Source organism: Physeter macrocephalus, chromosome 7 (genome assembly GCF_002837175.3).
Source record: "Physeter macrocephalus isolate SW-GA chromosome 7, ASM283717v5, whole genome shotgun sequence".
Classification (NCBI taxonomy): domain Eukaryota; kingdom Metazoa; phylum Chordata; class Mammalia; order Artiodactyla; family Physeteridae; genus Physeter; species Physeter macrocephalus.
In genome coordinates, this window is record NC_041220.1 from 18,718,354 (window position 1) to 18,745,643 (window position 27,290).

A 27,290-nucleotide genomic window follows, 5' to 3' on the forward strand; every position below is an offset into this window, starting at 1 on the left:
TCAGCAAATTAGCCATTCCACAAATTGGCTGTTAGACAACTAGCTTTTGGCATATCAGTCTGGAGCCTTTAAGAGATGACTGCCAAGGAAAATAGGCGATTTCCATTAACCCCTAGGTACTAGACAGTATCTCTCAGAACTTAGCAAGGAGACCAAGATGTGTCTAAGGAGAAATAAGACACGTTAATGGAACACGGCTGAGGCAAATCATTATAACAGAAGTTTAGAAAGCCAACAAACCAAAAATGTACTGACGTGTACCTGTCACCGTACAAGGGAGACTCTGAAATTCCCGCTACTTAGACAAGTCTGCTCCAGGGTGTGGCAGAGAGCAGTCCAGGGCCGGCCTCCTCCTGGCACAAGCCACCTGGCTCACCTGCAATCTCCCCTGAAATCCAGGAAAAGGGCAGCCTGGACGAGGGCTAGATGTAGGGCAGACAGACAGACGGGACATCGCAATACAGACTACCTTGTCTTGAATCTCAGTTCCACTACCTATTACCTGTGTGATCTTGGTGAAGCTACCAAACCTGCCTAAGCCTCAATTTCCACATCTATGAAATGGTACCCTACCTCATAAGGTTATCATGAGGATGTAGAAAATAATCTAAGTTAAACCCAAACACCGTGCTAAGTCTTTGGCACATAACGAGAATTCAATCAAAGTTTACCAGCATCGTCATTATCATCACTACTATACTGGACCAAGAGGAAGACGTCAGAAGCTATAGAAGCACACTGGAGGGGCTTCTAACCCAGCGGCTTTGGAGAGGAATCTATTCTGCTTTGGCACTTGCCCTGCCTGACCCCCTTCTAAGAAACTCCGTGGCCACACTGGATGATCATGTCTAAAGGACGTGCCAATCAATCTTCTTTCTTGAGAAACCGGAAGTCACCTAAAAGGCATTCAGAGTAAAGGCAGAACAGAGAGGCCATGAGTAAGCAAAAGCCAGGAGTAGGCAGGGGCCATGAGGGGGTGGAAGCTGAGAGTACACAGAAGCGGTGCAGCGGGGAGAAGAGCAGTGAGAAGTCAGCCGGTAGCAGGGAGCACGCCCAGTGGTTGGCAGCCACGTGGCCGGATGCCGCCCACTGAACCAGGCCAGGGATACCGCTGCTGCCACGAAGCCAACTGGGCACTCTGGTCGCTGAAGACTCATGGCTCCTGAATGACTTTCCAGTTACTAAACCATGTCCCATTCCCTTCGAGATCTCATCCTTCAGCGGTCTGATGAACATAGTAAGTCTCAGTAAGGATATGACTCCACCCTCCATCCTCCACCTCCTCATCAGCACCTCGTTCATTCAACAATCTCTGGAATTTAAGCAGCTCCCCCCGCCCCAGGGTTCGGTGATAAAGGACTATATTCTGAGTGTCACTATTTCTTCTTGGAAGAGGTTTTTACACACATGCAGAAATGAAAACGCAAGCAAAACTCCAGAAGGGTTTCAAACCAATAAACCTCAGGAGTGTCTGTGGTTTTCCCCACCAGCACAGAGCAGCCTCTGTGTGCCACCTGGCAAGCTTCAGTCTCTTCCCTCTCAACTCAGCAAAGAAATGCAAAAATAGCATTAATAAACCCCTAAGGTCTGGGACTCTTCTGCTTTGGCATATACAGGCGCATTCCTTCCAACTGCTGGATAAGAAGCAGAAAGACAGGCAAATGGAATGTGCACCCAAAGCCAGGCCAGATGGACCCCTTGGAGATTTATGAGCCTGGGCCCTGATTCACCCACCCTCCCTAAACTACTACTAGGTGAAACTGGCAACACTTTTCCTAGAGTAAAAGGGGGAGAAGCACGTCCCTACCTGAGAAAGAATGACAAGATAGGACATTTTCAAGAAAATGAGCTACTCAGAGAGGGTGGCCCCGGAGAGCTGGTGATGGGTTTTGAAACAATGTCCACAGGAAGTCCAAGCTGGGACAACAGGGGCACAGGGAAACGTGCCCCTTAACAATTCATCGGAGATCCTCAAGGAATGTTACAGGGCAAAGCCACACTGCAGACTCCCAAACACCCACGTATCTAAGGAATTCCTGCAGGATCCAGAGAGAGGACACGGAGGACGGGAGCTCGCTGGGACCTGAGCAGTTCAGGGAGATGTGAGGGCGTAGGGGCAGCATAACTCGTGGCCTGGCGAAGGGATGTAAAGGAAGACCGGACGCTTTCAAGATGTGTGGTTCTCCATTTTTTTCTTGTCAGAAAAGGTCATCGGTGAGATTCAAGTAATCCCTTCTTGCAGATAAAAAACGGCCACAACCTGCTTTGTGGTGAGAAAGAAAAGGAGGGGTAGTCACATCTCAGGGCTCCGTAAACTCCTGCAATCAAGCAGCCACTGGGGAGGACAGCTGCACCAAGTCCCCTTGCTGGTACCACTCTCAGGCCGGGAAACTACCATCACCACCCTGGTGGGAGTGACTGACTCTCTGAACAAGGAAACAGCCACTTGCAAAAGTGTCGCTTTTCAGAAATCCAGCATGCTCCTAGCCAGTCTCCAGATATTTCATTTGCACGTTCAGAAGACGAGAGACATACCCAGGAATATTCCCGAGTAAAAAGTTTAAACTGAAATATGTAATAGAGGCTCTGATCACGGTGGCCCTGCAACTACAGCAGAAAAAAAAAAAAAATCAGAGTCTAGCCTAGTGGCAGGTGATCACTGTATTCTAGGGCTTCAGAGATACACAACTCATCCAGTTCCTGAGCAAACAGGAGCCACCTGAGAGGTGCCGGGTGCTGTGCTAGTCAGGCGTATTCAGAGTAAACGTACGGTGACACCGTCAGGAGTTAGTCTAGAGGGAAGACAAGTTAGCAGGAGCGCGCTGGGCAGAGGTATCAGCAGTGTGTGTTATGGGGGTGTAGACAGGAGGGGCAGAAGGTCATGTCAGCAAGTACAGAGACAAAGCGGCAGGACCAGGCCCACCGAGAGGTCTACCTGTGAGTATGACAAGTGGTGAGAGGAGACAGAGGTTGGTGGAGCGGGACAGGGTTTGAATCTGAAGGCCTTTTGAGCAGAGGAGGGTCATTTGTGCATTTAGAAAGCTTACTCCTTGGGCAGCAGGTAGGTGCTAAGGAAACTCACACCTGCTACAGCTGCGAGCAGCTAAGGAGCCGCTAGGTTCCATGGTGACGCAGGAGAGAGACGCTGAACGCTGGGCCGAGAGCCATGTAAGAGCTCCCCTACTGAGCACGGACTCTGCCAGGCACAGGGCGACCTGGATCATTTCCCCCTCACAGTAAACCTTCCAGGTACGGCTACTATCCACGGCAGGACACAGACCCAGAGGTGGAGTAACTTGCCAGGTGACCCAGGTGAGAAAGTGGCAGAGCAGAGGCTTTGAGCGCTGCCACCCGACCCCAGAGCAGTGTTTTAACCACGATGCTCTACTGTCTAAGAGATAGAGCATCAGTGGGCAAGCCGATTCCTGTTTCCATTGTAACATCATATACTTGTCTCTAAAATGTTAAGAAAAATATGAAATGTGATGTTAGAATGATGTCATACCTCAGACTTTACTGGTAACAATCTGAAACCCGAAGTGAGTAGGAGACAACCTTCCCCTGCGCGCGCGCGCGCGCACACACACACCACACACACACCACACACACACACACAACACACACACACCACACATACACCCACACCACAGACACACCACACACACACACACACACCACGCACACCACACACAACAATGCTGTCACACCTGGCTGCTGCAGGCCAGCAGCGGAAATGCCTGCAAGGGGGAGAGAGGGAGAGGGAGAGGGAGAGAGAGAGGGCGCCAGCCTGGGTGGTCAGAAAAAAACAGAGGAGAGAGCAGCCCCCCACCCCCCAGCTGTATTTTCCCCTGCCAAGGCCCTGGGGGAGGATGGACAGTGAGGTCAATCTGCAGCAGCCCCAAACCCAACTCACACCACTCCCACACATAGCCTGGGCACTAATGGGGGTAAGGAAGAAGAAAACACCTTCGCTCTTGCTCAGGAAGCAACCACAGAAGTTTTGAAGAAGAGCTGCTTGCCCCGGCGTATGTTTGAAGCAGTGAAAGAAAACAATCAAGCCACTTGGGACCTTTTCAATGGCGGGTGGAGAAAGGTATTTAGTGAGGTGAGTTTAGGAGAGCCCTGCTTCCTCTTACCGTGGTGCTCAGGCCAGGCTGCCCTGCTGAGCTCTCTGGAGTCATCTTCAAGATGCTGAATTCCAAAGAGCCCGATCACCCTGTCCTCCTTTCCTTTCATCTCAGAATGCAGATCAGGGGCCTGAGTGGGAAGAGGCCGCACATGAGGGTGGCCTGTGGATGCTGGGGAAAAGGCCCATAGGCCACCAGTGGCTCTTCAGGCTTCCTCAGAGACTGGGCAGCTTGGGAGGAAGAGGTAGTGACAGGCATTGGGCCAGCCACTCCAAACATGCCAACCACTGCACACACCGCATGACATCCATTCAGTTCACCTTTCTCCACAAAGTATCCTGGCCCCTTCGGCGACAAGGGGTTTGGGGCACGAAGACTCAAAACACCGGCCATCTCTCTCACACTTTATGACTGCAGACTTTTTGTTAAGGCTGAGTTAACTGTTAAAAGACACACCTGACTATTTTGCCAGCACTGATTTCCCCTGAGACACCCTCCCTGCATGCAACTGGGTCACAATCAGACTTCTGCTGAAAGTAGGTGAAAATTCACCCCTCAGCCCTGGGGAAAACCCACACCACACACCACACACCCACACACACCACACACACACATACACCAGACACACCAGACACACCACACACACACACACCACAGACACACCACACACACACACACCACAGACACACCACACACACACACCCCCACACACCACACACACACCACACACACACCCCACACGCACACCACACACACACACCACACTCACACACCACACCCACACCACACATACACCCACACCACACACCACACACCCACACACACCACACACACACATACACCAGACACACCAGACACACCACACACACACACACCACAGACACACCACACACACACACACCACAGACACACCACACACACACACCCCCACACACCACACACACACCACACACGCACACACACACAGGCAAAGACTTCCTTCTCTTGCACATCTCAGTGAAACCAAGTGGATAAAGAGTGGGTGAGGGAACTGAGATTTCTCTGGAGAAAGCAGTTGCTGTGCTGTGTGACTCTCCTTCCTGAGTAGGGGAGCAGGTTTCTTGTTATCCAAAACCTCGTAAGGAAGTTTCAAGGGGACCCCTGAGGAAGCTCTGAGACACCACAATTAGGGCCTGAGTCTGCCCAGGAAGGAGGCTGTGGCCTGAGGTCTGACCCCTGCCCCGGAAATCTGGGGGTGAGGAGGGCTCCAGGGCAGACGAGGGCTGTCCCGGTGGGACCGGCCTCACCCCCAGACGAGCGTGCCCAGGAGAAAACGTGAGGGCAGCACAGGACAGGCGGCTTGGGGTGAGAAGAGGCCGCGAAGGCAGAGTCGAGAGGAGCGGGCGGACGGCACGTCTGGGCAGGGGTACAAGGTGGCCACGGAGAACAGGCATGTCCCCCAAGCTGCAGGGAGCCGCCAGGAAGAGGGAGCCGCAGGGCAGCTTCCAAAAGGCCAAGGCAGCATCCCCTTCACCAGCTGCCGGGCCCAGAGGCCAAGGTCGCACCCCCGACTGTGCCCCGACAGGAAGCGGGTAGAGGAACCTCAGGGGGACCGGGGGAGGGGTGACGGGAGGAAGCAGGGGGCGCGTGAAGGCCTCAGCCCTTCCCCTCCTCGGGGGCGCAAGGCAGACGGTGCTGGGCAAAAGGGAGGACATTTTAATGCAATGTTCGGTTTGGGGTTTCGATTTACTATCCAGCCCCGTCTAATAACTGGGCCTGGACTTGCGCCTAAATCGAGCGCAGGACTCTGGTATCTGAGGGTAAACAACAAAGACACTCAATCTTTGACCCACCTGAATTTTCATTCCTGAGAAGTCCCTCTGCAAAGTTCACCGGGACATACGAAAAGTGAAAATTTAAGGGTTTTTTCCCAACATATTTCATGCGTCTGCTGACCGTACTGGTTACAGCACCTCAGATCATAGGCTGACTTTCCAGGTACTGAACGACAGCTGTGGTTTTCAGACCTTTAGCTGCCACGGAGAACTTGAGGGGATTACATGGACAATTGAGAAAGAGATGCAAACTTCCTACATTTCAGGTAATAAACTGAAATCTTCACAAGTATTTTCAGCGTCTCAGAAATGTCTCCTTGAAGTAGTATGTCCGGAGAGGCGTGCCTTTTTCTGTTTAAGTGACCTGGTAGCCACTTCCACCTGCCACCTTCCCTTTGGCTACCTTGACCGCTACTGCTAAGAACTGCCTGAATCACGGAATCTCCTTGTCTAACTTCGCTTTCCTGGGAAAACAGGGAAAGTATCTCCAAGGCGAGTCTACTGTACGATCATGACAGCAAGCGTCTGGGGGGTTCTGAAGTGAGACTGACAATTGCAGGCAGTGGTCAGGGCGAAAAGCCTCCAGGAAAAAGACTCAGCCTTGTCCCCAGGACGGCCAGGGAGAAAAGCGATAGAAGCTAGAGCTCTTCTCATGGCCATTCTGCCTGCTGGGACAGGACTGTGCACCAACTCTCTCCTTCCAGCCGCTGCCGACAGAGCCCGGCCAGGCGAGGAGGACGGAGGAACAGAGAGAGGACTCAGGGAGGGAGACCCCGTGGGGGGCTTCCACAATGCATACGGCGCTCCTGCACGTTCTCATTCGCTTAGTCACAAGCATCAGGGCGTCCGAGGAGGCACGGTGCTAGACCTGAGCATAAAGCGGTGAAGGAGACGGGCTCCTGCCCGCAACGAGTCTTCGGGTCATACAGGCCGGGCCGGGCACCCCCTCTGCCCAGGGGGCTGGTGCTGTGGAGGCGGCGGCAGGACGCCCGACGGGAACCAGGAGCTCACACTGAGGACCAGGGAACCGCACCGTTCCAGCCCGGAAAAGCCAAGTCTCCCCCGAGCCCCCAGCAGCTCGGCCGGCAGCAGCCTCACGGGCGACTGTCAGTGATCTGTCACTCGGCCTCTGGCCCCGACCTAAGAATTAAGTAAAAAGCGTAAACACGGGAAGTCCCTGGTGGTTCGGTGGTTAGGGCTCCAAGCTCTCCCTGCCAAGGGTCCGGGTGCCATCTCTGGTCAGGGAACTAAGATCCCACAAGCCACGCGAAGGCGGGTGGGGGAAGGCATAAACATTGGGCAAGACGGAAGAGGAAAGGTACTCCTAATTTTTCCACGAATCAAGATAATCATATACAGAGTCCCACTTTTACGCCAGAAATAAATAAAATTTTTCCCCGATATCCAGAATTAATGGATGTAAGAAATTTGCTCTTTCTAACACTGAACCCCTATCATATCAGACATCAGAAACCACATGTAATTTTACTTCCTTCTAGGCTGTAAGAACTGATAATATGCTCACTAGAGATCTGAGGTGACTACTAACTTCTATACTGCGTGATAGAGCCAGGGTTAAAAGGATGCTTTCATCTTCCCTTTTTGCTCATTCATTCACATAACGTCTATTATGTGCCAGTTAATGTTCTAAGTACTAGAGTGTAGCAGTAAACAAAAGTCCCTCTTTAGGGGGCAAAAAAAATCCTTGTTAGCTCAGAAGTGATAAGTCCTATGAAAACACAGAGGGGGGGAAAAACACAGGGAAGAGGGGAAAAGGACTGGGACTGGGATGAGAGTGGCTGCTTCAAACAGTCCAGGGAGGCCTACAGACAAAGGTGACATTTGAGCAGAGACCAGGAAGTAAAGGAAAACACCCATGTGGACGTCTAGGAGAGAGCATACCAGGCAGGGAAACAGTAGTGCAAAGGCCCTGGGGTGGTGGGTCCATTTGAGATGTCAGAGGAACAGCAAGATGATGAATGGGGGCTAGAGTGCATCAGGGTAGGGCCCAGTGTGGGAAATAAGGTCTCAGCAGTAATGGGGCACCACACATAGCTTTGAGTGAGACAGTAAGCGCACTGGAGGGTTTGGAGTAGAGAAATGACAGCATCTGTCTTATATTTAAAAGAATCACTCTGGCCTGGGGTGGGATAGGGGCACAAGAGCACAGGCAGGAAAACAACAGAGGCTTCTGCACTAACACAGGCAAAAAGTGGCAGCTTAGACCAAGGTGCAGCAGTGCAGGTGGTGCAAAGACATCAGATTCTCAATGTAGTTTCAAGGTAGAGCGGATGGTGTTTGCTGATAGACTGAACACAGTGTGAGAAGAAAAGACAGAAGGGTGTCACGAACACCCAAGTGCGTGAAAGGACAGAGCTGCCATCTTCCTACGATTGGGAAGAGCAGGTTTGAGGGGAGAAATCAGGAGCATTGCTTTGGATTATTACGCTTCAGAAGCCCGGTGGGCATTTAAGCAGAGATGCTGGGTAGGCTTGCGGATATGACGAGTCTGGGATTCAGACGAGGCCAGGACCAAATATCTAAATTTGGAAGTCATCGGTGACAGATGGTACCTAATGCTCCAAGCCTGGATGAGAGCTCCCAGAGCATGAGTGAAGAGAGAGAGGGGTTTCTCCAAAGTTCAGAGGTCCGAGAGGCGAGCTGGGCCTTGCAAAGGAGTGTGAGAAGGCAGTGCTTACGAGGTAGGAGACCCAGAAGTGCGTGATCTCTTGGAAGTCAAGTAAGGAAAGTGTTCCTAGAAGGGAGGAATGATAAAACATGCCTTAGTCCTTGCTTTACTGGTAAGAGTTTCGGGGTACCTGGGTGAGAAAATGACGTGCTTCAGGACCCATATGGTTTCAATAAGAAAGTGCCAGGTTCAAATAAGTCCTAGGCTGGTTATTCAGAGAAGAAGACAAGATGCAGAAAGACAGTCTGATGTAATGACAAGTAGATGGGTTAGAGATTCCTTGACTAATGACACCCAAGGGCACACATAAGTGAATGAGTATCAACCCCAAAGGAAAGTTCCAGTGACATGGCATTGGGTTCTGCCCTTGGCCTGCTCAACATATCAGTGGCTTCTATCAGTGATAACTACACTTGACTGCAATCAGAACAATATAAGAGGCTTGCTAAAATAGAGCCTCCCAGTGTCTACCCCAGACCTACTGAATCTGAATTTGCCAGGTGGCACTGGGACAAAGAGCTAAAGGAAGGCCTGAGTTAAAAGAAGGAATTGAGGGAGGAGGTTGATTAAAAGGACAGCTAAGGGCTTCCCTGGTGGCGCAGTGGTTGAGTCCGCCTGCCGACGCAGGGGACCCAAGTTTGTGCCCCGGTCCGGGAGGATCCCACATGCCGCGGAGCGGCTGGGCCCGTGAGCCACGGCCGCTGAGCCTGCGCGTCCGGAGCCTGTGCTCTGCAACGGGAGAGGCCACAGCAGTGAGAGGCCCGCGTACCGGAAAAAAAAAAAAAAAAAAAAGTACAGCTAAAACCAAGCTAAATGGAATGGGGAATGTGCTGGACAACAGCTTTGGGCTCCAAAGCAATCTTAGCAGGTAGACACGCAGGTAGAATGTAACTGGGTCAATTTGGAATCTTGCATTTGCCTCTGAAAATCAGCCAGATGGGGGATGGATGGAGGAAACCTAGCTGGATCTGAGACCAGTTTGGGACTCTCGGTGATTAACTGTGTGATCTCAAGCTGCCCTGACAGCAGACGGGAGAGAAGGGACATGATCCAGCCATACCCTCTTTGGCCCCTAAAGCACCCTCTCCCTGGTGCAGAGGACGCCCCAGAGGGAGGTCAGAGGAGCAAGACTAAGATCATGAAAGGGCTCCATGCAGAGAAAAGCAAATGTTCAGCCTGGAAACCCAGAAGGAACCAAGGACTAATATGGAGAAGGACTTACTGTGGGTTCCAACAGGGTAGACCCACATTCAATGAAGGAAAACTAGAAGGCTAGTAGGACATGATTCTAATGGGGTGGGAGGAAGGTCTTTCTAACAGTAAGAGAAACCCAGAGAGAGAGAGGTTCTGAGCACTTTGCCAGAGGAATTGTTAAACGTCTATACACTCTAAATTAGCATTATTGCAATGTACTGTTTTATTTCTACATGTATATGTTTTATGTATATATGCATGCCTTTCCTAGACCATAAATTCCCTGAGGAATTACTTGCCCAGAGTCCGGCGCAAGCCCTGCCCCATGCCGTGTGCTGGGCAAATGTTCTTTGAACGAATGAGTTGATCATGGCTGGACGCTGCCAAGCCTGTCGTAGAGGTGATTCGTGCTATGTGATTGTTAATGTTCCTTCTAAAACAGCAGATCCTACGATTTCCGAAAAACGGCACACAAACCAGTTCCCTCTGGAGACACACTCATTCTTTGCATCTTGACAGTCTATTTGGAATTTAGATAATATAAATTACTTAATTATTATGTCTAATATTCAACCGTAATATTGGTCCTAGGTTTAAAGCTCAGCCTGGTATTAAGTAAGGATGAGGGGTAATAACTTTTGCGTCCAATGTTTCTGTACTCCACACACAAAAGTGCAAAACCCCATCTGTTAAGGAAATCTGATCCTTCAGCTGTGACCCACCCAGTTTGGGGACTTACCCTCTAGGCCTCTTTTCAAGTAAATGTCACCACGTCTCCACTGGGGGGTTTACTGATTCACGGGCTGGTGTGATCCGCCCCGCAGGTGCACGTGGCCGCCACCCCTGGCCGGCTGTGGTTCACCTCAGAACGTCATCCCATCAGAGGCCTGGTCTAGCTTAGAAGTTAACCCAAAGGGCTTCAATAGAGTAGCCTCTGCAGTTACCAAGTCAATCAATGCACATCACATCCTCCTTAAGAGACCCCAAAACAAAGCCAATTCTCGGGTCCATGGATCAGAGCCTGGAACTCTCCTAAAATTTGAGGCAGCTTTCAAAGCCACCGTTCTGCTCTTTTCCCCACGTAGGAGTGGACATACTGTAGTAACGCATCCAGGGGAGGGAACCATGTCTCCAGAGAGCATTTACCTCATACCGGGCACTGTGCTGGGAGCCACCTCATCTCATCCTCCCAGCAATCCTATGAGGTGACATTAGTGGCCCTTTTGCATAAACAGGGCAAGGGTAGCTCAGATGAGTTAGTGCAGTTGTCCAAAGTCACACGGACGGAAATGGAGGGGTCAGTATCCGAACTCCGGTCTGTTCAGCCTGGAGCTGTGCTTCTTTTTTCCTCACGGCAACCGGAGCGATCTTAACACAAAAGCCAGATGAGGACACTCCCTTACCAAAATGCCCCGGTGACTGCCTCTCATCCAACTTCTGCAGGACGCTGCCTGCTCCGGGCTCTGCCTGCCTCTCTTTCCACCTCCTCTACTTCTTCTCGCTCCGGCTCTCTCCCTTCCAGTCCTACCGGCCCTCTCCCTGTTCCTTGGAATCGCTAAGTCCCTGAGACTCAGGGCCACCATACTTGCTATTCCCTCCGTCTGGAATGCTGTTCCCTTAAGTGCTATGCAGATCCCTCTTACTTCATCCAGGTCTCTGCTCCGTGCTCCGCTGCCTCCTCCTCAGGGAGGCTGCTCCCAGCTACTCTACCTAAAAGAGACCCCTCTCCCCACCACTCTCTACCTAGCCCTTACGCTACACCTGATGTTTCTCAGCAGCACTCACCATACCTGCGCACGTACTCCCGGCAAGCTGACCGCTTACTGCCGACGCCCCCACTAGAACGCAAGCCCCGCGGGGCAGGGTCTCTGCGTCATTCACTGCTGCATCCTTACCCCCCGGGCTCAGGGCCCAGATGCGTAGCCAGCGCACACCAAATTAGGCTGTTGCGCACATTTTACCCTCTGCTACCTCCGCCTGGTCCCAGCTCACAGAGCCCTGCTACACAGTAGCTGGGTAACCTTGGCCAAGTAACCTCAGCTCTCCAGAGAAACCTTCCATTTGCTGACACCACTGGCCCTGGCAAAAGAGGGAACTGCTATGTCATCCCTCCCCAGAGACCGCATCATTCCCTGGCTCTGATATTTGTATGACACTGCCAGGTTTGGAATTTTGTGATTTTATCAGAGAAGAGACATCTGGGGCAACTGATGAAACAAAAGGATAATTCTGTTTCACAAAGAAAAAAAAAAGCCTTCAAAACAATGAATTTTCTATGTATTGCTAGAATAGACAATTAGTTCATATAATGCCTTCCAGCATCATTTCAAAGCTGATAGAAATGGATTGATTAAAGGAGAGTTATAAAGAGCTATACGATCTGTCACTGAACCAAACGGAGGGCGTCTAAAAGTGGAATTTCTGAGATTCCACCAATACAAATCCCCAAGCTTACAAGGGGACTGAGGCAGAAGCGGATCATAATCCAGAAGAAGGCCAGTATTCAACAGAGCAGTTTCTAGAGATAAAATTACCTCTGTTTTGGGAACGGAATTTGTCTCCCTTGACGTATAATCCCCGCCCTTCCTCATAAGGTGGCTGGAAGGTGGTTTCATTTTCCATAAAACATTTCACACTCTGTAGAAGTATTACGTAAATAAACAGAGGGTGGTTCAATTTCGAAACTCTGGATTTATTTTGAATTTACTGGATGCAGTCTATCTGAACATTGTTTTACTTGTGGAAATTCCTTCCTACGTCTGAAGGGCTTTTGTTTGCTGGACTTTAGTAGTTCTTCTCTTCTTTCTTAGTACGTGTAACACTTCAAAGGAACTCCTGACTTTGGGCCTCGGTCAAGCTCAGAGGGTGAAATACCAAAGTGATAAGAGAATGGTCTTCTGGGGAAATTTCGGCCAATGTCTTAGTTTACAACTTTTAACCAATCCATCCACTCTCACAGGTGGGAGATAACAAAGCTTCACTGTGTAGCCAAATACCAGAAGAGATAAAATCCTGCCAGTGATCTCACACCCAAAGAAGGAAGCAAAAAGGAGCGTGTGTTTGTTTTTGAATTCCACTGCTTGGCTTCAGTAGAAGTTGCGGAGAAAAAATTAAAAGGTATGGATGGGAAGTGAAGTGGAGGAATGGACACAGGGCAGTGGTGTCGTGAGTGCGTTGTTTACAGAATAAACCACCCAGAACACTGTATCTTCGTGCAGCCTTCTCCTGCCAGATTGATCCCTTTCTGTGCTGTATTTGATTACAAAGTTTGAATATTCCTGAACACTTTCAATCAGCAGACAAGTGTTCACAAGCTTTAGCAACAGTGGTAAGTTTATCTGATGTTCCAACATGAATTATATCTAGCTTCCTTCATACATACCGCATGCTAACAGCTCAGCACATAATGCTCACACTAAAATACCATTTTTATGGACTGAATAATCTTCCAAAGGGTTTTTTAAAAAGTAAAAGAGAAAAAAGGCTACAGGTGCTTTAGTATTATTTATAAGCATTACTGAAATTCTTGTAGAGTGACCAATTTAGGCTCCATTCTTAAAGAGTCTTTGAACTGTGACGTTATCTTCCAAGAGTACTTTTTCATTAAAGAGCCATGTTTCCATATACTTGGCAGTTGTCAAAGAGGAAAAAGAGACAGCATATAATGTGCAGCTTGTTACAACCAAAATGTGTGCATTTTAATGATGTTTAACTTACTTTTTCATTCCACGCCCACAGTCCAATTCCAAGAAATGCTATTCCCAAAAACTGAAAGAAAGGGAGAAAGTGGTGTAAGTATGAAGGTAAATGTCATGTTTTTACTAGTGCAAACAAAGTTTTCAATCAATTTTTTGGTTACTTTACCTGCTGAGAAATAGTTTCCTCTAAAACCGGACTAACGGTCTTTAACAGGAAAAGAAATACCACCATCCCCTTGATTAAAGTTATTACCGTATTAAGAAGGGCACATGCTTACTGTTAATGTTAAACTTAATGCTTAACAGATCATGAAGAATAACAATTAAGTAGAATCTTGAGTAAAATTAAAGTCATCAATAATGTTTAACGCTGCCTTTTGGATAGGAGAGGAAACAGTGAGTAAATCTGAGCATGATGTTCACTAGAAAATGGATAACTAGGGGCATGAATTTAGAAGAGCTGGAGATTCTCTCCTCGCCATCATGCCACCGTGAATGGGCAGGGAGGGCATGCCAAAGCCCCCCATTTCCCTCAGCAAGCTCTTTATCACTCCTTCAGAAGGGAACATGAGGGACCTCTCTGGTGGCGCAGTGGATAAGACTGCGCGCTCCCGACGCAGGGGGGCCCGAGTTCGATCCCCGGTCAGGGAACTAGATCCCACACGCATGCCACAACGAAAGAGCCCACCTGCCACAACTAAGACCCGGTGCAACTAAATACATAAATTTTAAAAAAGGGAACGTGAACCTTATCAAGTCCAGGGTGACCCAAAGAAAACACCTGGATTCTTCTGTTTGTTGGAAACTTAAAATACTTATATGGCAGTTGAGAGGGCTTCCGTGACTCGGCCTGGTCTCAACTCAGTGCTGTAACTTCATGCATAACACAGAGTACACAAATAACACCTGAGATTGAGTTGAAAACCACAGAGACTCCCCTCAGCCTTCCATCAGCTGCACTGAGTATGGGGCTGGGGAGGGGAGCAGTCAGTAACCCAGAGGGGGTGGGGGTCCATTTTAACGAGTTCTCACTGTGTACCCACCTCCTTTAAGATACACGTTTTCCCACCACATTGTAACATCTCTGAAATTGGGATGTGTCTTAAAGTCGATGACGTCTCATAGTTTGCTTTTTTCCCCTTGATTGTACCGAAAATAACGGTGTGTCTTATAATCAGAGTTTCACAGGTTTGGTGACACATTGCACAGGGCTGTCTACCCACTAAGAGCTCAGTGATCAGGACTGGGTGTAACTGGCCACGAAGAAAGACACATCTTAGTCCTCGTGTTTATTATCAACAGCAGCTCCGAGTTTCCTCTCCAAACAGTGAAGTGAAAAGAGGGTGGGCAGGTTGACAAGCAGCTTCAGTCTCACGGCAGCTGTTTATTTTACTAACATCTTGATCAAGTTAAATGTCAGGGAAGCTGTCCACTGAGAGGGGGGCGTGGAGAAAACAAGAGTGAGGGTGGTTACTCTCTCCAGTTTCAGGGAAATCTGAGAAGGGTCCACCTGGCGAGGTCCTAGCCATTCGCAGCGGGGAGTTACTGACACTTTGTAGACAGCGGCTAATAAATCCGACAGGGCTGGGAAAACAGCAGGAGCTGAGGGAAAAGAGGGGACTGCAAAAAACACAAAGGAATGACTGCTCTGAAAAGGTGGTGGTGTTTTCAAATGCAGAACTTTCCAAATCCCCAGACAATTATCTGACACTGTAGTGAGCTAGCATTCAGTGCCTTCTGAGTCCCTACACAGAAAAGCTCAGCTATGTGTCCTTGAATTTGGCACAAACCGAGGACCCCTCGGTTTTCCTACCCTTGCTCGTAGAGGTTTGAAAAGTGTTCAGAAAAATCTGTCTTCAACATCCCAGCAAAAAACCCCACTACGCTCGGCCCCTCTACGGCCCAGGCCAGAACGCTATTTTGCTTTACAGTTCTGATCTGAAGCCACAAATGCACCAGTCCCCCAAATGACTCAAAAGGTTTGGGGGACTCTGTAGTACACAAATAAAGCAATTCAGCACGTCACTCTCATATTCATAGGTCCTAGGCACAGTAGGGTAACAAGGGACAAATGCACACACAGGAGCCCTTCAGACCTTAGAAGACACGGAGCGCTTGACCTCATCCACAGTGACATCAAACTCAGCCCAGTGAAATGCAAGACTTTCTGATGCTAAAGCTCTTTGTGGACAAAGGTTCGGTCACTTCCCTGATGCAGTATTTAATCACAGTGTCACCTCAAGCAGTGCGTGAGATGTTGTGGCACAGGACGTACTGGTCCACTGTCCCTCTTGCTGTCGAAGAGGGTGGACGTATCATTGCTGAGGGCCCCGCCTCATCGCTGACATTAAACTTCTCTTTATTACTTTCCAGGCACTCTGCTTAGTGCTTTGTAGGCCGTGTCTCTCTTAAGCGTCACAATAATTTTGCCCTGAAATAGGCACTATTATTAACCCCATTTTAAGAATGAGAAACATGAGGCTGAGAGAGTTTAATCAGGTCAAAGGCACACAGCTTCCGAGTGGAAAAGCAGAGATTTGAACCAAGATGAGTCTAAACATCAACGTACGTGTTCTTACCAGTTTTGACACATCCCCCTTTTCCCCTATGGGACAGAAAGTGGAGATATTCAGGTTAGAATTATATGAGATGTGACATGGGCATCATATATTCCCTCCCCGGGAAGCAAAGGGAAGTTGAGGAGGTAAAAAGGGATGAAAACTTTGCCTTCACATTAAGAACTGGTTGTAGAACAGACGTTCCCCATGCTGGTGTCATCAATGGAGTAAAGCGGAAAACAGAAAACGTCAGTGGCGGGTCAACTTTCTCCTCTTTGTATGGAGTTCTCCTCTCTCTTCCCGGCACTTTGGAAAACCTTTTTCTTTCCCAAATCATATATAAACAGATTGGAAACCAAGTTTTCATCAAAGAAGAGAAAAAAATCAGGACCTCAAGAAGACTCACAATTTCCTTTATAATCTTGCTCCATTATTTCCTGCCTTAACTGTGACTTTCCAAACAAGGTTTGAGAATTTGAAGTCCAGGAAAGCCGTCAATAGCTAAGTGAGTGCCGCAGGGCCAGGGCCTAAACCCGTACATGCCTTTGCCGCTCCATCACCAGTAAACGTCCTCCCAATTACTCTCAGCCCATATGTTTTGCTTTAAAATCAAGTTGTTCCAGCTCCAAATAATTAAACAGAGAAGAGCCAAAAAAACAGAGACAGGCACGCAGCACTTGAAGCACACTGAGTTTCCCCTTTCCCATCTCCCAAAGAAAAGGCAACCATAAACCCCCAAACTGACCTCATTCTGAAACCCAGAGGCCACCTTACAGGGAACAACCAAGAACATTAAAGCCAGCTCTTTATTCCTTTGAAACAGAAATAACCAGATCTGAGGCATCTTTCCATGTGGCAATATATGCAAACCCACAGTCAAATGTTAGTCTACCCGATTTTTGATGATTTTAAATGAATATTAATTTTGCCAACATTTGTCGAATGCTAAGTATGAACTAAGCATTGTGCTAAGTATTGTGTTTTATAAGAATGAGCTAAAAGAGCACTGCCTAATACAGTAGGCCCCAGCTACTGGGCACGTGAAAGGTGGTTAGCTCAAACGGAGATGTGCTAGTAGGTGTAAAATATACACTGGATTTAAAACACTTAATCTGAATAAAAAGAATGTAAAAGATCTCATTAACAATTGTTTATTTATATATTTTTAATTGAAGCGTAGTTGATTTACAATCTTGTGTTAGTTTCAAGGGGACAGCAAAGTGAATCAGTTATACATATATCCACTCTTTTTCAGATTCTTTTCCCATATAGGTCATTACAGAGTATTGAGTAGAAGTCCCTGGGCTCTACAGTAGGTCCTTGTTGTTCATTTTATATACAGTAGTATACATCTGTTAATCCCAAACTCCTAATTTATCCCTCCCCGCCTTTCCTTTTTGGTAACTATAAGTTTGTTTTCTACTTCTGTGAGTCTATTTCTGTTTTGCAAATAAGTTCATTTGTATCACTTGTTTAGATTCCACATATAAAGTATATGAGTGATATTATATGATATTTGTCTTTCTCTGACTTATTTCACTTAGGATGAAAATCTCTAGGTCCGTCCATGTTGCTGCAAATGGCATTATTTCATTCTTTTTTATGGCTGAGTAATAGTACAGTTGTTTTATTTTTGATTACATGTTGAAATGATAATACTTTGGATATACTGGGTTAAATATATTAAAATTTATTTCCCTTATTTCATTTTACTTTTTTATTGAAGTATAGTTGATTTAAAATATTGTATTAGTTTCAGGTGTACAACATAGTGGTTCAGTATTTTTATAGATTATACTCCATTTAAAGTTACAAAATCACGGCTATATTTCCCTGTGCTGTGTAATATACCCCTGAAGCATATTTATTTTATACATAATTTTTGAACTACAGCCACTGGAACATTTAAATTATATATGTGGCCTGCACTATATTATTATTGGAAAACACTGTTCTAAAGCGTCCCACAATAATCCCATGCAGTAGTAGCAGTATTATCCCCATTCTATAGAAAAGAAAACTCAGAAACATTGAGTAAGTCTCCCAAGATTACACAGGCACCAGGAAACCTGACTTCTCAGTCCAAGCTCAAAAGCATTACAGTACTTTGCTAATGTGCATGAAATCTTTGTCCAGCCAAATAAGGGGTGGAGAATTATACTGAAACTCATGTCCTAAGACTCAAAATCGCTTCTTTAATTTCTAGGTGTTCAAGGCAAAGGTATGTTTTCCTGACGGAGCAAGGACGGCACTAGGTAGAAACAGAGAGTGGCATGCTGATGGAAGCCTGCCAGGCTTGGCAGGACAAGAGCCCGCAGAGCTGATCCTTAGGAAAAGCTGGAGAGTAAAACGGCCCTAGGATGTGACGAGGGTGCCGGGGCTTCTCTGCCAGGAGGGTCACATCTGCCCCCTTTTCTCTGAGGCCTACAAACAGAAAATCTCTCCCTCAATCTGTTGTTTTCACCCTTGCTGAGCCTCCAACTTATTAGAAATGGACCAGTGCTCCATCCATTCTAACTGGTACAAAAATGGGTACTTCAAGAAGCCATTTATCCATCTATCTACAACCTTCAACAAATATTCTCCAGTTCCTATTTTGTGCTAGGCACTGCTTTTGTCTTGGGATAAATGGAGGTAAGAAAACAGATTTCTGGGGGGAAGGAAGGGGGGGTGCTACTAGTTGCCTCCAGCAAAGAGAACTGGGGCAGGGGGCGGGGATGGGAGAAGAGGAAGGCTCTTCCTAAGAACCCTTTTGGGTCTTCTGAATTTTGAACCATTTTAATGTATCGCCTATTCAAAATACAATACGTTTTTGAATGTTTACCAAAAAAAAGATGGATTTCTACCAAATAAAGTGTAAAAGGCAAAACCACCCTTGATGGTGCTCTAAAGGAGAAAAAAATAAGGCCAATACAAACTATAAGAGGGAGATTTGACCTAGAGAGAGGTTCAGGAAGGCTTCCCTAAGTAAAGGATGTAGGAACTGGGGTCTGCAAGATGAGATGATGTTAACTGGCAAAGAAAGGAAGGAAGAAAGTTTCAGGCGGAGAGAAGAGAATGTACAAAGGCCCTGGGGTGGGAGAAGCACAGCAAGTAAAGGGGTCTAAAAGGTGACCCGTATGGCTGGTGCACAGAGAATGGGGGAAGGGGGGAAGGTATGGCAGGTTTGCAATGAGAGATGCAAGCAGGACCAGCCCACGCAGGGCCTCCTAAGCCACAGTAAGGAATTCAGTCACCACCCTAAGAGTGACAGGAAGGCATTCAGGGCCGTACGTATGTAGTCGGCTGAGGTGGGGTGAGAAGGCAGGTCTTTATCAGATTTGAGCTTTGGAAAAATGATCTGAGTTGCAGAAACGATTGGAAGAGAGTTCAGAGTAGATGCACAGCAGCTAGAAGGAGGGCACTTTGGTCACGCGGACAAGACCCGATTGTGTCCTGGACTGAAATATGCTGGAGAAGCACATGGAATTGAGAGTATTTAGAAGTAAAACTGACGTTTTCAGTGATGCCTGGATATGGCGAAGGGGTGGGGGAAAGGGTGAAGGAGAGGGAGGTATAAGGATAACGCCTGTGTTTCTGGCATCTTCTACATGGAGACTCTGGCTCTTCTAAATCCATCTTCTGTCCTCTGACAGAAATAACTCTCGGGTGTCAATTTCATAACTAGCTTGAGATCTAGCAGCGTTTCTGAAGGACAGTTTCCTTTCATGGGTGTTTTGGCTGCTATCTGAATTCTCTTGGAAACAAGTTTCAGCTTGTATACTTTTTAAAAATAAATTATTTAAAATCCATATACATGTCTACGACCTCCTACTACTTTTATTCGTAAAAGGAAGAAGCAGTTATGTATAGATGTATGTTAAAGTTCACAGGCAATTCTTAAACAGACATTTTCAATCCTTTTTGCTTAAATAATAATAATTACGTCAATGGCATCTGCCCAGCATCCTGTGAACAGACTCAAAATAACAATGCAGCAAGGTAAACACAATAGAGGAAAATGAAAATCAGGTCAATCTTCTCACCTACTTGGAATCTCGAAAATATTATCCTAAATAACAATGGAAAGAACTGTTATTCTTTAATCATCCTGATGACATTGTTTTTAAAAATTTTTAAGCTCTGCCTGAATAAACAGGAGAGATGCATTTAAAACATTTGACACAGAAGAGAGGAAAGAGAAAGAATGCCATTCGGAAAGATGTACCTTCCTGAGCCTGCAACACATGTACGTTTCATTAAGATGTTTTTCTGACACTTGAGTGTCAGAAACACTCCAGGTCTGGCGGGGTAGGTGGGGTGGAGAAGTCCACACAAGTGTGCTAAATGCCTCTGTTAACAAAATCCATGTTCCCTCTATCAAGCAGGGGCCGACTGCAGGAACAAAATGTCTCTGGCATAATTCTTGTCACGTCTGAGGAGTAACTATGGGCTGGTGGAAAATTCAATGCACAGAAAGGCAATCCCAATTTTGCCACTGGGTGTCCGCATCCCAGTTTGTACATTCAAACTGTCTGGAATCCTCATGATAAGATGGCGTGGCAGACAAAGTTCGAACTTGTAAACAGGACACTCCCCACCTGAGCCAGGCTCAACCTCTCACTTCACTTCGCCCGCGCGGCCTCCTCCAAGCGGCCTGAACACACACAGCTTGCAGAAGCCCAGCTCTGGAACTTTGTGGTTCTATAATCTCAGGAAAGGTTCTTCATTCATTCAACACATATTTATTGAGCATCTACCGTGAGCCAGGCAGCCCTCTAGAGGCCCTGGATAAATTGGGAAGCAAAACAGACAAACGTGCCGCCTCTTGGGGCTGACATTCTAGCTGGGGCGAGGGGGGAGGGAAAGACAATAAAGAGAAACACACATGAGGTAGATAAGATACAATTTTAGAAGCACTGCAGGAAAAGAGAACGGCATAAGGGGAATGAAATATGGTCCCCGGGTGGAGGGAGGTGTGACACTGAAATACAGCGGACAAAGCAAGTCTCCACTAAGAAAGCTACATAAGCAAAAACATGACGGACGTGAAGGAGTTGGCTGGTGGATGTCGGCGAACTGTGCTCCAGGCAAAACAGCAGCCTGGCTAAGGTGCCACGGCTGAGGTGTACAGGCTCGTTGGAGGAACAGCCACCCAAGGGCTGATGCAAAGGACAGAGGGTAACAGGAGCCACGCTGGTTGGGCTTTGAAGGCTATGGTGGGTGGTGACTGTGATCTCTCCCGGAGACAGAAGGAACCACTGGTGGGTTTCCTGACTCCCTAGAGCCCCCTGGTCCTCATCTGTCAACTGGAGATACTAAGGGCACCTGAGGAAATGCACAAAACAACTACTGGGGTCAACGTGACAACAAGCGACTGGGTGAGATTCAAAAATCGAATCACATGCCCAGAAGAGTTGGTACTTCCGACGCCTTAGTTCCCTCCCCGTCCTCAGGCCTTTCTCAGCCCCCTCCTCCCCTCCCTGGACCTACCACGGGTCAGTGTGGCACTCTGCTTCCAGCCCTGCCCTCGCCAAGGATGAGAAGGCATCCTCGTTCACAGCGACCACAGGGCCCTCTCTTCTCAACTTGCGCACCTCGTGCCGCACGTACCCTTAATTTGACATTTACACACACGGGACCGTACAGGAGTGATGTGGCCTGAGGTCAGACTCCCGGAGCGCTGGGGGCTGTGTTAACCAGAGAACATGTGCCTGTTTAACACCTGCCCTCCAATTAATCATCTTCCCCTGACGCAGGCTGGAGGCTCCTTCCAGGAACAGTGTATACGATATCCCTGTGCATGTAGAAGAAACAGACTCTAGCCAGAATACCAAGATCAGGTTTAACCGCAAATCTTTTCTCTTTCTTATCCTAGCAATCTGGTTCATGAATTCTGGATGTAATTGGCCCCAGAACTTGAAAACCTACTAATTCTGAAATCCCACATTACAATAAGTTTCTCCCCATCAGGGCTTCTTGATGCAGGGTCCCTCTCCCTAATCTTATCACTCCTCGTTTTTATTTTATATCCTCTGCGGTGTGTTTTGGTTCAATTATACCTATTTGTAAAAATAGAATCTTTTTGGAAGAATGTGGGATATAAATTATCAGCAATATTGATAGAGACAACTTCTCCATCTACACGCCCCTTTTTCTGAAAACTGTCCCCTACCCTCAAGGGTGAGACCCTGCAGCCACATCTGCCAAGGAGGGCCCACTCCCTCTCTAGACTGAGGAGCAGACTAGGGTGGGCTGTGTCTCAGGAAAAGTCATTTATTAAATATGAAGCTGAGCCAGAGTCTCTCTTCCCCAGAAAACGGGTGTTGGACACAGTGATTTTTGTCAGCTTCCGTCTCCCTTATGCTAGAACAGACTGGGGTGCTGTGGATAGCGCACGCACACGGAGAAGCAGAAAAGAGACCAAGGAAAACTGTCGTTCCTGTCTGTCCTCTGCACCTTATTCCCAGGACCCCTGGCTGCACTTCCTGATCCTGGGGTCCACGTAATGCCCCTGGGTCCCTATTGTACATCTCCCCCTCCCATCTTGGCTCAAGATACTTTGGGGGCTTCCTGTTACTTGCAACCACGAGGGTCCTAAGACGCAAATAAGAAACCAGATTAAGTTCCCTCATATTTAGTCCCGTGACAAGCTCACTGTAAACAATTAAATGTGTGCAACAGGCATGGGCGTGATGGGGCTCGAGAGACTAATGATCTGGTGGAAAGCGCTGTTGCTTTCCAAACAGCTGAGTCGAGACTCCATGGTTCTGAACCACCGGGTAAGCTGTTGTGACTTGCTGTGAGAAGCTACACGACCCAGCCACACTCTACCTGACAGAAAGGGCTGCCCTCTGCTTGCTTGTTGAATTTTGGAAGCAGCCAGAACCCAGGAAATGGTTCCCAAAGCAGAGCAGTGGTTCCCAAGCATGATGGACCCGTGTTTCCTCCTCCTGTTTTCCCAGAGAGGATGGAAAGGCTCTCTCCGCCTCTGAGTTTGCTCTGCACCAGCAGGTCAGAGCACCTCTTGAAGAAATGTCTACAATCCAGGGACAATCTTGTTCAGAAATTCCTGTGTTAGGATTTGGAGCTTAACATTCTGCCAAGAACTAGTCATCTGAGATGGGAGGGGAAAGAAAGGGGGAGGGCTATACAGGCAATAAAACCTATATTCCTCTTGGGAATTACTCAGGCAACACAGGCACACAGAAGGGAACGTGGGGGATTATGTAATTTTGGATGGAAACATGGAGGCTGCAAGTTTACAGCCCACTGATCTTTGTCTCATTAAGAGCCAGGCTTACACCACCTGCGCTATTCCATCTGTAATTCTCTGATTCGATTAAACCAAGGCTAAGAAGAGACCAGAGAGATGTTCTGAAGGCTGAGGAGGACTGAGGGATAACTCGAGTATTTCAAACCACACGTACGACAAGTAAGTTGTCCGTAGACAAACATCAGCCTTTGTGGGAATAAGCTCCTGCTGTTTGCATTAAACAACCAAGCAGTGCAGCAGCTTTGAAAGTTTAATACTTTCAGATGTATACTGCGTTTGTGTTGAAACACCTTAAAGTTTTAAAGAAACATCTTAGGGCTTCCCTGGTGGCGCAGTGGTTGGGAGTCCGCCTGCCGATGCAGGGGACGCGGGCTCGTGCCCCGGTCCGGGAGGGTCCCACATGCCGCGGAGCGGCTGGGCCCGTGAGCCGTGGCCGCTGAGCCCGCGCGTCCGGATTTTTTTTTTTTTTTTTTTTTGCGTTAGGGGCACGAACCCGCGTCCCCTGCATCGGCAGGCGGACTCCCAACCACTGCGCCACCAGGGAAGCCCAGGATTACTCTTTTTTAAAGCACGAGTAGGATTATACATTTCAACTCATTTAGTAAGTACATACCTTCAATATATACTGGGCACTATGCTAGGTGCCAGGGACAGAAAGGTGAAAAACATAACAGATGATCTCTTTTCTTAAAGAGCTATCTGTCGAGGGTCAGTGAGTGGGAACAGATAAGTAAAACCAAGGCTCAAGCACAGGGAATGGAATGACGCCTTCCCAGAGACACGGTGCCACAGAAACACAGAGGCGAGGCTCTGGGATCGCTGTGCGGAGTCAGAGGAAGCTTCCTAGGAAGTGACACTTGAACTGAAATTTAAAGGGAAGGAGAGAGGAAGACCATCTCCTGCAGAGGAAGCAGCTTGTGCAAAAGGATCAAAGCCTGAAACAGCATGTCCCTCCGGAATCCGTAAATGCTCCCAGGGCTGGAACAGAGACATCGGGCCAGGCCCCCGCCAAGCAGTGCTTCTCACAGCGTGGGTCCTGCTTCAGGGACTTGTTAGAAATGCAAATTCTCAGGCGGCCCCAGATCTACCTCCGCAGCAACTCTGGGGATGGGGCCCAGCAAGCCCCGTCTTAAGACGCCCTCCAGCTAACTGTGATACACAGTGAAGTCTGAGAACCACGGGGCTAGAGGTTGCTAAGCGGGGACCTTATCACGGCAGGCTGTCTGTGTCCTGGGAACCAAGGTACCACCAAGTTACTTGGAGCCAACCAAGGATTTTTAGCAAAACAGTGACAGGATCAGACTGCATTTTAGAAAAATCATTCCAGTACAGCATAGAGAATAAATTGAAGGGAGGTGAGACTGCAGAGGCCACGAGACAAGTTGGGAGGCTCCTGCAGTCATCCTGGTGACACTGACACCAGCCCAGAAAGGCAGAGGCAGTAGGATGAAGACAGAAAAGAAGATTAAGGAGGAGACTCTACAGGACTTGGTGACAGGAAGCACAGGGTATAAGGTCAAAACCATGGCTTTCTAAACCACACTGCCTGGGTTTGAATCCTAAATATGTGACCTTGGGCAAGTCACTTAATCTCCCTATACCTCAGTTTCCAGATCCATAAAATCGGGATATTAATTTCCATGAAAACAAGCTCCATGGGAGCAGAGATTGTCTGTTTAGTTCATTCTGTACCCACCAAACTTAGAACAATGTGTGCTTCACAGTAGGTCTTAAATAAATATCTGTTGAATAAATCAGTGAATTAGTTGTGGGAGATGAGGAAGAGAGAAGAATCTAAGAAAATTCCCAGGATTTTAACTTGATAGGCTACGGCATCCTTTTCAAAGTTAGGGATATGGGTAAGAAGATTTTAGGAGAAAGATCAATTTTAGAATTCAGTTTTAGACACATTACGAACTCAGATGAATGTCAGACATGCACGTAAAAGTGTCCTGCCACAACTGTATGAGGGCCAGGAGGCCAGACAGCAGACTCGGGGTTAGAAATCCAGCTCCATCACTTACTAACTGTGTGACCTCAGACAAACAGTTTACTCTCTCAGTTCTCTATTTCTTCCTCTATAAAACGTGGAGAGAGCAGTATCCATCTCACAGGGTCACTGGGGTAGATCGAATGAGACGATGCATATAATGTGCTTTGCAAAGGGCCTGGCACACAGGACACGCTCAATGAATAATCGTTCCTGTGGTTATCGTTAAGGCCACATAAAGACTTTGTAGAGAACGGGACCAAGCCATCATCCCAGAGAACAGTAAGATTCATGGTGAAGTGCACAGAGGGGACTTGAGAGGAGACTGCAAAGAAGCAGACACAGGGGCATCAGGAAACCAAGACAGACAGGTGCCCCCAAAAGCACAGATGGAGAGTCTGACACCTGTAATTATACATTAAGTCCAGGAGAGCCAGGGGCTGCTCTACTAAGCAAAGGGGCTGAAACAGTGGAGACTGCTTGTGTTCAATTAAACTGAAAATAAAGTGTAGAGCAACGAGGAAACATTCAACACAATCGCTTCCCTTATTTCAAACTCCTTCCTGACCCCGGACACCACTGGCATCACCACCAGACAATGCCCCCAGGATGTCTGGGCAACACCCAAGGTTAACTGAGAGGGATGGCAACTACCAAGAAGGAACCTGGGACTGGCCTTGGGTCACCTCTACAGTGGCTGGTGATGTCCTCTGCCTTGTGTAAGAGACAAAAGGGGAAAAGAGTTAGGCAACATGTTTCAAAGACTGACAGACTGGGTATCAGGAAACCCCAGGTTCAGTGCCAACCAGGACATTAACTAGTGTGTGAATTTGGTCAACTCACTCTGGACAATAGTCTCCTCAAGTGTAAATGGAGAATAACAACTCCTGCCCCAGCTATGCGGGACTGTGGTGGCCAACACAGGGGAAGGGAAGACATTTTGAAAAGGATGTGTGATACAGATACGGAATGTAATTAAACTATCACATTTTACCTATCTGATAAAATAACAGTGAGATACATGCTGTCGCTACTGGCTATATCATCGGAACATATGCAGCCCTAAAAAATCAGTGTACAGTAGCTGTTCATGGAATCTGTGCTTATTTGGGTCTGTTTTCAGAGTATTTTATGTTAGAAGATAATTTTCTCGAGTTTCTGCACTTCTTATTATGAATCGCTTGGAATCACAAATGAGTCATTTGTGACAGACTATCTTTTCAAGGAGATGTGTATAGCAGACAGCCTTGGAAGACAGAGACAGTGTTTACAGAGATCCTACAAAGGATCCAGCGGGCTTGCTGCCCATTATAAAAGTTTGGGTTCCCTAAACGCAAGGTTCCCCTCCTATAACACAACTCACTACATATACAGGTGTTGACTGGCCCTCTCTGCATCACCCTACGGAAATTGGGGCTCAGGAAAAGAGTGAAAAATATTGATACACTGGCTACTAGTATTGCTGTGATTAATAAAGTCCTGTATCTCTGACCCAGGATGCTGCCAGCATCCACAACACTGCTGTAGGGTAACTTGTTAGCCGGCAGGTAGGGTAAAAATCTCAGATCCCTCACAGCTCTTGACATTTAGTGTTAATTGTTTTACAGAAGAAGGGTGGGTGTTTCCCTCTCACCCAACAGATTGTTCTCTGGCACCCACAGCTTGCCCTGGTCTGACCTGTTGGAAGTCAGCTCAGTCACAGCTGAGGGGGCAGAGGAGCTGTTAAGTCAGAGCTAGTTCTAGTACTCTATTTTTTTTTTAACCTAATGCAAATACTCTCTGTGCCTATGTATCTGTGTGTTTTAAAATTTTGTTATGCCTTTAAAAAAATTTGTTTCTTAGGGCTTCCCTGGTGGCGCAGTGGTTGCGCGTCCGCCTGCCGATGTAGGGGACACGGGTTAGTGCCCCGGTCTGGGAGGATCCCACATGCCGCGGAGCGGCTGGTCGCTGGAGCCGTGGTCGCTG

At 47.7% G+C, this 27,290-nt stretch overlaps 1 protein-coding gene across 1 annotated transcript in view; it reads right to left on the reverse strand.

Annotated features, from left to right (window-relative positions):
- The window catches only part of TSPAN5 (tetraspanin 5), a 173,299-nt gene that overhangs the window by 16,731 nt on the left and 129,278 nt on the right, over nucleotides 1–27,290 (reverse strand). Inside the window, exon 2 of the mRNA XM_024126630.1 lies at nucleotides 13,542–13,592. Within this exon, the coding sequence (XP_023982398.1) occupies nucleotides 13,542–13,592 (51 nt within the window). The remainder of the gene's footprint in view (nucleotides 1–13,541; nucleotides 13,593–27,290) is intronic.